Here is a 14491-nt window from a genome sequence, read left to right as displayed (position 1 = left end):
TCAAAAGGAATCTTTGGCAGGCAGCATCAAAGGTTTGAAACTCTGGAAGGGATGAAAAGAAAACCCCACTTTCGCACTCATTTCCCCTACAGATCAATGTCTTTGTGAAATTTGCCTGGGAATTATGAAGTATTTACTGTATTATGTGCTGGGTTTTTTGACTGTATCCAAAGGCCTCTGTAGTTCCTTTTATCTTAAAGATTTAGGGATATTTTTGTACATGAAATCTGAGTGAATGAATGAATGAATGAATGAATGCATTAGTGAAACATGGGGGAAAAATTGCAGGATTTAGACAGTTCTTTTCTTCCTTATTTTATCACAAGTTAGAGTATTGGTTTTATGACGCCTAAATTTATGGGTACGTATTTTTGTGGCAAAGCCCAATGACATGTTCTGAATGCTCCATCAAGCTCTCTCAGTGTTTCTTCACTTGATTCACCACTCTGCAGGGTATGAAACAGTCCAGTAGTATAATTCTTAATCTCTTTTTAACCAGAATAATGTAGGGTGAGGTTTTTTATTATTTATTTATGGTGTGTGTCATTGTGTCATCATTTAATTATGTAAACCAAAGAAGGGGAAAATAAAATATTTCTTGGAAAACTCTTGTCAGGTGTTGATCAGTGCAGGAGATGAAGCGTCTTTATTACATATAAGCATCAGAGGCAGAAAATGTTTTGTAACACACAGGTCCTTAAGTCTATCCTCAAGCAAGATGTAGCCCTGCTAGGGTATGAGGTGAAGAATAACTGGCTTTGCAGGGCAGTTTCTGCTTGGAAACACAGCATGCCTCCTCAGGTAGAGTGAGAGGCCTGAGGAGAAAAGCTTCCTCCACTTTCCACAGACTCTTTAAAGCTCTGATCCACCTGAAGGTGCTTAAACTCTTGTTTGTCTTCCACAGGGTGAAGTGAAGAAGTGAAGCCTCACAGCTGAACTACTATGAGGTCAGAAGCCTTGCTGCTATATTTCACACTGCTACACTTTGCTGGGGCTGGTTTCCCAGAAGATTCTGAGCCCATCAGTATTTCGCATGGCAACTGTAAGTATAAGGGGCTAGAGGACTTCATGTAGTACTGATCAGGGACTTGAAAGCAACACTACTCAAAAACAGTTGCAGTGGAAAAAGTGGGTTTTTTTCTTGATTTCTCCCATATCAGCCAATTTACATTCTCATGTTCTAATATAGGAACATGATTTTTTGACATGGTCTTATTATTTGTTAATCTAATACAAATAATTGAACTTCTTTAAGCTCAAATGGATTTTGCTTGAGCGTTAGGCATTTTTTTCCTAAGATGGAATTGAAGCTAAAAACCAAATCAAGACAAAGAATCTTGTATGACAGAAGTTCATACCTTTTTTACCAGTAGAGATTGGCAAACTCTCCAAAATCTAGTGTAACACCAACAGCTGCATACTGAGATCTGCTGGATAAACAGGTGGAGAGCTTTCTGTGTGTCTTACAGTGGATGTGAGGCTTGACTTAACTGATTCTTTCACATATGCCTCATCTCAATTGTGATAATGGCAATGAAAATTCTTCAAAGTCCCAAAGTTTCAGATGTTTATAAGAAAGTCTTTAGCATCTGGGCCCCTAAAAGTATACCAGGGAGTAGCAAGTCAGCCAAGAGCAGGCTTCTGTTCAATTCTTTTTTTGTTCAGGAATTTGGTTTTAAAACTGTCCACGTTTACTGTGCAAAAACTTGTCTGTCCTGTATAACATTATTCTGAAAGACAAAACTCCAGGGCACACCTGATGTGCTGCAAATGCTAATAGACTTCTGAGGTACAACAACAGGGAAGAACTGCTCTGAAGCAACCCCAGGTGAAACATGGCTAGTGTGGCCACTTCAGCACCAACATTTTCACCCTCCAGAAGGGCAGTGCTAATCATTCCTAGAAAAATTTGCCATACTTGATGTTTTTAGAGAAATAGAACATGGGATGATTTTTCCTCTGCAGCATGGCATGCTGTAGTGGACATAAATGTCCCTAGTTTGTTCTAGATCCATGAGTTACAGAGAAAACATTACTGAGTAGAAAACAGCCTGACAATAACACTTGGCATTTTGCATGTAGGACATGATCAGAAGGATTAACCTTCTGAATGGAAATCCTACCTGGTGTCTTAATTTATTTCCTAAAGAGTTCTCAGCACCTGGTTTGATGAGAAGTTCCTTTTTCTATTCAGTTTTATCACCAAACTTTGTGGCATGTGACACTTTGAGGTGCTCTGCTGAAGCCATGCTGTGAACCAGTACTTTGACCAAGCTTAACAGTTGCAATGCTCTTAGAAGACAATAGCTGAAAATACTAAAGCAGCCGATGAGTTTCTGAAGAAATAGACTTTCCCAAAGAGCTGCAGTTTTCTGGGAAAGCATATTAATGGGGAAAGACTATAGCTAGATGCTAGTCAGCTCTGTATAACATTCATTTGCAACATTATCACTTGCTGTGATAATGCTCATCAGAGGATTATCTTCCTCCTGTCTTCTGTCATTTTATTTACTTAATTAGCTCCTTGTTTGTGCACCTAGATGTCATGGTCATATGATACACATGAATGTGAAGTGGCCCTTGATCAGAAGTGTTCACTGTTAGGTTGTACACCCATCTGAGGAGCAGTGGAACAGCTTGTGTGTGCTGAGTTCTCACCCCCAAAAAATAAAGGGAATAGACAATCAGTACTCTTGCTGACTGGTAGAACTGGAGTGGGGGAAGCTGACTTGTTGATAGCAGAAGCTCAGTACTGGGATTCCAGTCAGTATTACTGCCCAGTTGCCAGAAGGAGTGGAATATCAGACTGGTTGCCAAAATAATGTGCAGTGACTTTCACTTCATAAAGTTCAAGTGGTGATTTCCCACCATTTCTCGGAAAACCCTACAGCAGTAGAGTCCTGTAGAAAACCCAGGGAACTGGCAGTTTGAATAAACAAGAGCCAAGCCTTTTGCTTTAGCCACTACCAGTCCAGTCATTGTGGTGATTGACTGGCCACTATGAAACAGCTTCATCCTGATCAACATGCTTTAGCAGCCAGGAGAAAGCATTTAAGCTCTCCAAGCAGTGAAAGAAAACTGCAAGAAAGTGCCATGTACCTGTGTGCCAAGAGCTCCGGAACAGCTTTATGTATGCTTAAAAAAATTTGCAGTTTTGTCTTCTACAAAGGTGGTGACTTTCTCCTTTGCAGCTGCAGACACCGTAACCTTGAAGAACTCTCCAGCGTCTTGTGCTCATGCCTTCTAGCCCCAGTCTGTGCTTCCAGGGCAGAACAGAAACCATGGGTTTTGGCTATAGCTGGGCCCCATGGTGTTCATGTTAGCACCATTTCAGGTTGTTATTCTCTTTTGACCCTGCTGATTTTTTTCCTTCCTACAGATACAAGACAGTATCCGGTATTCGTGGGTCACAAACCAGGGCGGAACACCACACAGAGGCACCGGCTGGACATTCAGCTTGTCATGGTCATGAACAGGACCCTCTACATTGCTGCTAGGTCAGTAGCCTCCTACTTCACCACTCCTCTCTTACTGCTTTAAGAGGAGCAAGGAGAAGACAAGGAATATTCTGAGCTCTTCTCTGATGGACACATTATTTTTAGGATTGTCTTGCACTCAGAGAGAGCTTTGCAGCCTGTTAGTAAGACATATTAAAAACATTGCTAGATGATCAACTAAAGTTTTGCAATGTGTTACGCCTGTGCTTTAGGACTACATGCCTCTGCCTTCCTCTGAGACCTGCAAGAGGGAAGTTGACAGAAATATAATTTAGTTCCATGGAGAAGCAATTCCACCCTCATCTTTTTATTCCACTTGTGCTCACCAGTAATGACAAATTTTAGAGAATAATTCTTCTGTGCACAAATGTATTTTTGGTAAGAATTATTGGAATGTAATTTTGCTGATTTAGGCATGGTTTTGGTATCTTAAAACAAAGAAAAAAAACTAAACATGCTCCCTCAAGGTTAACTGAATTAAGTGTCTTGACTTTTTTGGAGAGCTGTACTATGCAGACATGAGCACGTCTTTTTATAAAAATTGCACATAGAGCCACCCATTCAGTTTGCCTAGCTCAGCTTGCACTGTCAGCCTCAGTGGGCCTACACCCATCAGACTGCTGCCAACCTGGCAGAGATACAATATTAACACTTCACATCCCTACCTGTTGTTAGCAAAGAAGATTGACGGTCTTAGAGTGGGAATTACATGAGAGATGCAGAATGAGTGCAAGATGGCTCCAGATTAGCAGGGCTGGGTGGTCCAGATTTGCAAGGGTGGGTAGTCCAGTTTATGAGCTCTTGGACCCAGATCCTGTTTGGGACCTCCCTGCAAGCTGCCTCTCAAGTAGTAGCTTGTTTCCTGCCTGTTTTCTGGTCCTCCATTGGAAAAATACACACCTTTCTGCATGTGTCACATAAAACCAGGCTGTTGCTGCAGATGGGAGAAGTGGTGGGTGGGATGGCCAAGAGTGAAGGGGAACAGCTGCTGAACAGGCAGCCTCTCACCACCAGTCCTGTAGTCCTGTCTGCAAAGCCCTTGGCAGCCTCTGGGAGCTGCCTGCCTTTCTTCTCAAACAGCCACTCCCTATCTCCTGGGTGGTCAGATGTGTCCTGTGGAGGAAAGCTGCCCATCCATCTCCGTGCAGCACCACATAATTGGTAATTGCATTACACCAGCACGGTCACTGAGTGACACTTTCAGAATCATGTCCCTGGCTGCTGGAAGGACACACCTGTTCCATTACCCAGCCATGGCAGCTGCTCTGGCTAATTGCAGCATCGCAGGCTCCTTGCATACCCCACGCTTCATGGGGTCTGGGTGCAGAGCTCAGGGCTCTCACAGCAAGACCTTGCATCAAGTCCAGGCAGAGAGCAAGTATCCTTCCACAGGAGCTGTGGTGGTGGTAGTCCTCATAGGGCACAAGGAGAGATCAGCCCCATGGCAAGTGGAAAAGCCCTGTGCTTTGCCTGAGTTCCAAGATTGGTATTTTTGCTGGTTTTAGTGGGATAATGAGTGGGGCAGGGCTGAGGGTTGAATAGGTTTGAAAGGTGGTGGCAGGATTTCCTCCTTTTCATGACTGAGCTCTCTTTGCTTTCCTTATTTGTTTTCCTTTAAATTAGGAAATTATTTGCAGTGAGATGGTGGTAAATCATCTTTGCAGATTTTGCTTTGCTGTTTTCATAGTTTGTTCCCAGACTGAGATAGTCTAACTGAGTCAATCTCAGTGCCCAAGCAACTGGCATTAGAGCAGGAAAACCCAGAGAACAGTTTTGGGATATGAAACCACTGTGTGCATGAATTATATGAAGAATGCTAATATTTGGGGGATAACATGTACTAGGATGTGAATATGCATTCTTCCTCATTTGTGTAAAACAACTTGCTACAGTTAGAGTACTTATGTAGTCCTAGGATTTTGTGACCTACAAAAAAGAATAATGACCTGATCTGTTTTGTACTTACATAGGCATGAAAAAAATCTTCCTACACTTTTTTCCCTTCAGTAACTCAAAACCTCTTTGACATATTCTTTCGCCCCTCCATGTTACTGAGTAATATGGGCTTCCTGGACTGACAAGACTATGTGATACAAGTGGAAATTCAGAGGCAATTTTTATCTTTAAGTAACAAACTTCGGAAAATGAGTCATCCTTCAGTATCTAGTGTGGATGAAAGTTTGTAATTCAAATACTGCATTTCCTTCAAAGGCAGTAGTAAATCTAGAGATTGGAAGCAAATTTGTACACAAGCAAATGTGTTTGCCAAAAACTTTTGTAACAAGATTAATTGAAAACTGTAGCTAAATAAATCTTTGGGCTATTATATGAGATATTGCTTTCATGCTTTTTTAATGCATTGAAATATAGCAATCCTAAGTTTATGTTTTACCCAATTATCTGAAAAACAATCAAAACAAATGGTTAAATAGTCAGTGTTTTTATTTTAGGGCTGTTGTGTTTAGGCTGGGGAGTTTTTTTGTTTACTTGTTTTGGAAAATCCAGTGTTGACTTTTGCAGGCAGTTTCAGCCCACCAGAAAGGCTAACTCAGATTTGAGAACTGCTTGCATTTTATTAATGATCAACTGGCATAGAACAAAATTTCTCTCAGTCCACTACTTATTTTGTCATATGGGATACACAAGTCCTGTATTAGCTATTACCAAATAAAGTTTTGTATCAGACAGAAATACACAGCCAATATAAATCAGAATAACTCAGTCAAAGGCCATAAAGCTTTACTGTCTGAACAGGCTTGCTAAGGACCAGCCCTGTCATCTTTTTTCTCATGGGAAGGGTACTCCCTCCCCATCTCTCTCTCACTGGCCCACATCCTGGCAACACACATCCTTCTAAGTTTGCTGTGTCTCCTCCTCCCATTGTCTTGTGCAGTGGCAGCAGTGGCAGCTTTTGTTCGCATTATCTGCCCCCCCCCCCCCCCCCCCCCCCCCGTGTGTGTGTGTGTGAACCAAACAGGCACGGAGTGGGGTACAGGATGGCTCCCTCCTCCTTTGCAGTTGCATGTTTCCAAACCATGCTCCAAGTGCCAAGGGTTGTGCACAGCCAGTGGCATTATTTAAATTCCCTTCCTCGACAAGATTATGCCATGGCAACAAAACTCAGTTCTGCTGACTGGAGGTGGGAAAAAACGGAAGCTCGAGGATTAAGTAAATTTGTGTTAGAATAACTTAATTAGCAGTAAACTGTACACATACCACAGCTAGTAGAAAGTTGGAGTTGGGCAGCAGTGGGAAAAGGAGAGTGAGGACAATCCCACGTTTTCTGTGATCAGGGAGCCCTCCCCCGAATTTGACCGCTCTTTCACTCTCTACTGACGCTGTCAGCAATTGTGCTTCATCAGTGGCATGAGAAAATGATATGTAATTTTCCTGATGCTAACCTTCTTTCCAATAATCCCATAACATAGCATTGGAGTTTCATTTGAACTGTTCCTTGAACCAGGTAGTAAGTCCTCTAAAGATTGTTTTGTTGAGGTGGAACTAAACAACTCAGCTCTTTCTGAGTAGCACTGCTGTATTTTCTAATTGTCTTGTTGAAAATGAAAAAAAAATTTAACCTCTGGAAAGCGAGGCTGATGAATAAAATCAAGAGCTGTGCTGGAAGAAGGGTTTTAGAGGTCCACCCGCACCTCATTTGTAATTCAAGAGATTTTTTTCCCCCACTTTTATATAGCAGGAGTGACAGCAATAAAGACTAATGCACATAAAAAGGGAACCATGACGTAATCCATGAAGCTGATATTGTGCTAATAGGTAATTTTATTCCAGAACCAACCCTGACCACTGCTCTGTCACTGAAGTCAGGCAAATAATAAACTGAAGTATTAAACCAATCTTGTAAGTAAATGACAGCTCTGGTTTTAGAGTCTGGAAGAGAAGAAAACCCATCAATTCCTTGATTTGGCATCTTACAAAGCAAACAGCCTCAAGCTCCATAGGAGACAAATTTTCAAAGCCGATTCCCTACCACAATACTGCCTCTATTCTTCACCTGAGAGAAGTGTTGTTTATATCTGTTGTAGCAGAATTCTGTGTTTGCCTTAGTTCAAGTGACTAGTACTCTTTCCCAAAACCCAATAAATATGAAGCTAACCTTGAGAGCCGGGATTTCTAAAATGGAAAGAGCCTGTATTCTGCATTCAGCAGACCCTCCAATGCTGTGAATCAAACTTCAGCTGCACAGCTTTCTGCATCTTGAAAAAAAATCAATTTTATTTCAAGGAAAAATGATATCTCATTCCCAATTTGATGTGCTGGTTACTACAGCGTTGTGGGTTGGTGGGTTTTTTCAGCTTTTGGGTTCTATACAGAGCTGTCCTTTTTCTCAGCTTACATGGAAGAGAATGTCTAAAAATATCTCTTTACCTGGTTAGCTGTGTCTATTTCCTCTTTCTAAGAAGAGATTGGTAGCTAATTTTAGAGAGGGACAGGTTCTCATGAAAATAGGAAAGTAAATGTAAAAAAAAAAGTGTGAACTTTTTGCAGAGAAATATTTTATGGTTTAGTTTGGCCAGCAGTGTGTGAAAAAAAGAATGATTTCTGGGAATAGTTTTGTGCCTTTTGTCTACATGTTGTCAGTCAAACTGTAACAGCTAAGGTTAGACAAGGAAAGGAAAGGAAAGGAAAGGAAAGGAAAGGAAAGGAAAGGAAAGGAAAGGAAAGGAAAGGAAAGGAAAGGAAAGGAAAGGAAAGGAAAGGAAAGGAAAGGAAAGGAAAGGAAAGGAAAGGAAAGGAAAGGAAAGGAAAGGAAAGGAAAGGAAAGGAAAGGAAAGGAAAGGAAAGGAAAGGAAAGGGAAAAGGAAAAGGAAAAGGAAAAGGAAAAGGAAAAGGAAAAACTTCAAATGGCTCAATGTGGCACAGTGACATCTAGCCCAGGAATCTGGCAAAGGGTGCCTAAAAGATATTGCGTCTGATTTTAGGATACAGAAAAATCCGCGTAGTAGATTGTGGCATCTGCTCTAGGACTGAGAGAGCAGAAATCATGTGAGACTCATCTACTTTCCCATATCTCATTTGTTCAGATAATTGCTTTTGGGAAAGAATCTTACTTTGAAGTTTTGTAGCACTTCCCTTTTTTTCTCGTAATGGGAAGACAAACAGTTTATATGTGAAAATGGTTTTGTGGGAGAAGCAGGAGATGCTGCCAGAAATGTCTTCTGGTAAGATCTCTGATTTTTTTTGAAATAGCTTATAGAAGATCTTGTGATAGATAGCTCTCTTATAGAAAATGAACTGTCTGACTATTCCATTTGACTTTGTATTCTTTGCTTTTGTTTACAGGGACCATATTTATACTGTTGATATGGACACATCACATACAGAAGAAATTTATTTTAGCAAAGTAAGTAGCTTTTATCATCACCCAGAAACCAAGGACACTAGAACAAGGTTCAAATAAATAGAATGATAACATTGTTTTAAAGAACTTGCTATCACTGCTGTAAAACTGTAATAAGCAAGTAAGATGGCATTCCTAATCATATTTGTGGAGAGCTAGAATAGCAATCGTGTCCTCTGCAAATTTCTGATAAGTAGTTTAGCTGGGCTGATAAGCAATCTGTACTGAAATATGGTGAGGTCCCCTATGTAACATCTGTCAAACATCTATTCATTTATATGAATAGACAGTTTTCTATAACAGCTATACTATCCCAATTAAGTCTACCGAAACTTCTGTCATTATAAACAAGTTACATAGTTTCACGTGCACAATTTTTTTTTTCACTTGTGCAAACACTGATTAAATAATATCTTACTATAACATCACTTTGTAGATGTATTCACATTATCTCCATGGGAAGTTACATTCAAACAAAGAAAAGCTCTGTCTGCGTTACTGCATTGTATAGTAGCACGAACATACTGAAAATAGTCTCCCTTCAGGTCCTTTGCATTGTGTTCATGTTGTGTAACATATGTTAAACACAGCCTTGTTCTGACAGAAGATAATAAAAATTTGGGCATTGGATGAATTCCACTGGAGGAGGGGACAGTGCTTCATTTTAACTAAGAATGGTGGTGAAAATGAGCTTTTTCACTCACCAAAGAGTGAGGGCACAAGCTTACAATGGAAATGAACATTCATGGTTACTCTTTCAGCTTGGACCCCTCCAATGCACAGTGCCTCAGTGTACTGATCAGGAACACTGTCAGAACTATCATGGCAATAATGTCTAAGGTGATGCCATCTTAGGCCATGTGATTTTAAAAAAAGTTTTATTATAATTAATAAGGCTTCCACATTTGACCATTTTTGAAACTTGTCTCAAAAAACAAACAAACAAAAAAAAAACCCAAAAAACTGGCTGGTATTTAGGTGTAAATCTTCTGAAGGAACAGTGTTAGCAGATAAAGCCAGCAGTGTCCTGACAGGTGAAAAGCTCTTGGAGCTTGTTAGCTGAATTGACATGGTAAGAATTACCTGGATTTTATTTCTTTCCATATCTAAAATGCTGTCTTTGAGAATGTATATTTCATTTAGAATCCGGTGAAGGTTCATAGTCCATAAATTATAATTCTGATTTGTAGAGCAGTATCAGTTAAAAGAAGAGAACGTCTACTACTTTTAAGAAAAGTAAACATTTTTCAAACTTGGCCTATTGTTTAATTCTTTTAGTTTAGGCTTCAAAGAAAGAGGGATGGATTTCCAGTCTCATGAACTGGAGGCACAACAAAGTTAAATGAATGATCCACATCACCAAATTTTCATTGTTGTGGTGAATTAATCATGGAGAAAGAGTGCAGAAAACTTTCAATAAATGTATGTTTGAAAGCTAGTCTCCCCTACGGGACTTCTACTTCTGAAATCAAAAGTAAAAAACCTCAGAGTTCTAATTTATATCTTTCTTTATTCTTGCAGAAATTGACATGGAAATCTAGACAAGCTGATGTAGACACATGCAGAATGAAGGGAAAACATAAGGTAGCCAATTTTCATTTCTTCTACAACTGCCCCTTCAGTTTAGTTGCATCACTATTATCTCAGGCTGCTGTCTGTGGTGTGGAATGGATCGTGCCATTCACTTCTTACCAGTAATTACTTTTTCCATCAACTTACTGAAGGCTTTAATTTGCAAAAATAGTTCACTTTGAATGTGATAAAATATTAGGACAGAAGCCACAGCAATATCCCAAAATATTTAAGGCATTGAGCAGATCACAATGCTTAGTCTACCAGTTTTGCTTACCATTGCTTCAAAAGCCAAGTGCTGCTGTCCATCCCCCTGTGGGAATTTACTGAGAAGTTCAGGTGAAGCATCAGAAAACATGAATGTGGGGCTGTAGAAGGACTGTTTCTCACATCCTTTTCACTCTCCTATAACCTATGTCTGGCGCAAGTAGTATTAGACTTGATTAGATGCAGATTTTTTGGTTCTTTACATCTACTTCTCCTTCTAGTTACAGAAGCTTTATGCCAGTACATTATAGTGGTGATGTCACTGTCTGACAGCGGCACAGGGGACAAAATGAGATTTTTCGCTCTTCAGGAGAGCAACAGTTTTCAAACATAAGTCACCTTTGTCAGCAACAGTAAACTAGGAGCTACAATGTGAATGTTTTATCTTCAGCTCTTTATAATTTTTAAGCCACTAGAATATAAATTAATTACAAATTGCTGATTGTTAGTTAAACATAGGCAAAATAAGGCTAGAGTATCACATTGGGTACCAGCCAATTTAATTTTAAACCTGTGAAATATGACTGCTTAAAAATAAAAACAGATACTCAAAACGCAGTAGTTGAAATAGTTCTTATTATTTTTCTTCAGGACGAATGTCATAACTTTATTAAGGTTCTCCTAAAAAGAAATGAGGATACACTGTTTATCTGTGGAACAAATGCGTTCAACCCTTCTTGCAGGAACTACAAGGTATGTAATCTGTTTGTAGAATTTCACTTATGCCTTGTCTTTTGGTTGGATTTATTGTGACTATGCTGGCAGCAGCATGAGATTGTCCTTCACCTGTGCACCACTCAACTCTGAAACATTTGTCCTGACTTGTTTCAGTGCTACTGAGTTCAATGTCTATTGGATTTCTGAGAAAATCACAGACTGAGTACCTAGTTCTTTGCAACTCCTGCACATCAAGAGTATTGCCACTTTGCATTGCCCCCCATAGGTACAGAGTCCTTCAGATCCCTGCCTGGGGCTGTAGTCCCTCCTCAGAAAGTTCCTCAGCTTGTTGCTGACACTCACATCAAGTCATAGACTAATATTGGGGGTTACTTCTGAGTAGCATGTTTTAAAATTTCTGTTCTACTGTTCTTAATCACAAAACCAGTTCTGAAGATCCCTGGGGACATAGCAAGCAAAACCTGAGTTTCTTGTGAGCCCCCCAGATAGGGATGCTGTGGAGATCCTATGGCATTGTGTGCTATGGAACAGCAAATCTCTGCATGGAACAGTACTGCAAGACAGAGAAGTATTCCTCACTTGCTGGGGATCTGCAAAGCCAAAACATTATCTAGAGCAGTATAGAAACTCTGCTGGTCCCTGCATACTTGACATCAATGCCCGGAAGCCAATTTATTCCTTTGGCATAGTGTATCTCAGCAGTCTTCATTCCAATAGGACCCACTTATTGAAGTATTTCCCATTTTCTTACGCTTTCACCATTATATTCTGATATAACTCCCAACAGTGGTTGTCTCTGGAGTAGCTTTGAAATTAATTTATTTAGGCATTCGACATCCAGACTCTGCTTTTCTAGGCACTGTTATGTCCCACAGGTAATTTCTCATCTTTTTTTCTGGAAAAATAAAATTCAGTTTTACTAATGGTGCTCCTGACAAAATCACAACTGTCATTCACGTTTTGGGTTCAGAGTTATTGTAAAAAAGCTGAATAAAGATGTTAAGAGCCAGGAAAACTACTTCTCTAATGGTATTCACTGTGACTGGTGGTCTTCCTTGATTTTTGTGCAGTGATGCTTTACCTCATTTAGCCACTATAATGGCTACAGTTCAGAAAACATAGGAGAGAAGTGCAGGCTAGTATTTTCTTCCAGTCTGTGGAGGAAGAAGCAAATTTGAGTTAGAATGGAAGCCTGTGTCATGGTAACAGTTAGCTACTCTGTTAACAGCTGTTACTCTTATTCTCTCTTTCCTTGCCTGCTCCTAGTATGCAATGAAGCTTCTTGATCACTGGGCTGTATTTATTCTTCTACTACAGTTTGTAATTTTAAATTTTTAATCTCTGAATTCCATTAATGAGGCTAACAAATCTCAGCCCGTATCTTTGTGTGGAAGTTGTCTTTTAGATACAATTATAGATTTCTTTGGCATCCTGATGTGAGGCATATAAATGGCCTCCTCACCCTTACTCCAAGGTTTTCATCCCCTGTGATGCAGGGCTGGATAGTGATCCCTCTAGCAGTCTTCAGAAGGTCTCTGCAACACCTGCCCTGGTTTTTCCTCCAAGTATTCCTTCATTATACAGAGAGAGAGAACTAAACATGTGCCTAACAGAAAGCAGGGCTGTCCCTCAAACGTGCCAGTGGTTGTGAGGATGAGCCTAGGGTGTGGTGCTTGGTGCAGGAAAAGTTACTCAGGACTCTAACTCATTTCCTCTCACTACCATGTGAAATGCTTTTCAGCCTTTGAGTAAACACAACTGACTCCCCTCAGAGTGGATTTTGACAGGAAGGATACATGACAAAAAAACAAAAGATCACAAATCATCCACTGAAGGACTTGGACGCTGTAACATACAAATTATAAGTTTATTTAAGTGGATGGTGCTGTATGGGTTATTTGTCGTGCTCTGTGAATCTTTACTGTATGTGATCTATAGAGTATGAGCTGGACAAGTTGCCTGAATATGCTACAAAGGTTCTTATTCCCAAAATACTGTAGTATAAGCATCTTACAGAGGTAATAGGTGCACAATTCTCCCTTAGCTCACCAAACCTTCTTGAACTTCTTGTAAAGTCAATCTGTATATTCATGTTGTTATCAGTGCTCAGGGTGAATTTATTTCCCAGGAGTTTCATATAAGCCTCAGAATTTACACTTCCTGCCCAGATTAATTCTTGCCTTATGGTAAGAGGATTCTCTGTGACACAGACTCAACTGGTATAGTAAAACTTAAAGAGCATCTTTCTGAATATGCAAATCAAGGAAGAGAGCACCACTGTTGAGACTAAAACAGAAGGTTCTCTGGACTTGGGAGAGAAAAATGCACACAGAGATAATTGTCGTAGTGTTGTTTCTTCTGAATGCTGTGGTTTGCAGTCTTTTCTGTGTATAAGAGCGCTTCTGTTGGGTCACTGGTGAAGATAAATTTTGGAGCCTTGCCGGAACCACAGACCACATAGCCTGCTACAGTTCAAAACGAAACTTGTATGCAGATAAAATATAGACTGAAGACTTGAGTAAAATGTGTCAGGGTGAGAATTATTAGCTCCAAAAGAATGCCTGACTTACTGAACATACTTTTTTTCAGGCTTATTTTATTTAATGCCATTATTTTTGTCAAGTTTTTACTTCACAGTCAGGTGTAGAGTTAGAGAAATGGCTTTCTCCTGTGCCCAGAAAAGGAAAAACTCTGTCATTAACTTCATCCTGGGTAAGAAGTTTTGTTTCTTTGTTTCTCTATCTGAGGAGCTCCCTTTGATTTTTCAGATGGATACCTTGGACTATCTGGAAGAGGAATTCAGTGGAATGGCCAGGTGCCCCTATGATGCAAAGCATGCCAATGTTGCGTTGTTTGCAGGTAAAATGACAGAGATAAACTTTTTACTTTCTGTCCTGCAGCCCAGGCTTGGTGTAACACTGTGCCTCTTGCTTGAGCCCAGAATGCCTAAATCTAAATGATGTCAAAGGGAGTAAACAATGACTAAAAAGAGGGGGCATAAGGAAATCCCTAGCAAAAAAAACCTTCTCTTCTCTGAAATTAACTTCACTGTCATCAACATTGCATAAAGCCTCCATTTCCTGGATCAAAATTGCATTGTATTCTTGATAATATGGCC

General features: G+C 40.0%; 1 protein-coding gene across 8 annotated transcripts in view; it reads left to right on the top strand.

Annotated features, from left to right (window-relative positions):
- SEMA6A (semaphorin 6A) overlaps positions 1 to 14491 on the top strand; it is a 134772-nt gene that overhangs the window by 50186 nt on the left and 70095 nt on the right. For all 8 annotated transcript variants that reach the window (XM_038123859.1, XM_038123860.1, XM_038123858.1 and 5 more), the window contains exons 2-7: positions 905 to 1042; positions 3380 to 3497; positions 8799 to 8859; positions 10378 to 10440; positions 11287 to 11388; positions 14142 to 14232. In XM_038123859.1, coding sequence (XP_037979787.1) covers positions 943 to 1042; positions 3380 to 3497; positions 8799 to 8859; positions 10378 to 10440; positions 11287 to 11388; positions 14142 to 14232 — 535 coding nt within the window. In that variant the 5' untranslated portion in view covers positions 905 to 942. The remainder of the gene's footprint in view (positions 1 to 904; positions 1043 to 3379; positions 3498 to 8798; positions 8860 to 10377; positions 10441 to 11286; positions 11389 to 14141; positions 14233 to 14491) is intronic.

This window comes from Motacilla alba, chromosome Z (assembly GCF_015832195.1).
Source record: "Motacilla alba alba isolate MOTALB_02 chromosome Z, Motacilla_alba_V1.0_pri, whole genome shotgun sequence".
NCBI classification, from domain to species: domain Eukaryota; kingdom Metazoa; phylum Chordata; class Aves; order Passeriformes; family Motacillidae; genus Motacilla; species Motacilla alba.
This window is presented reverse-complemented; position numbering and strand designations above follow the sequence as displayed.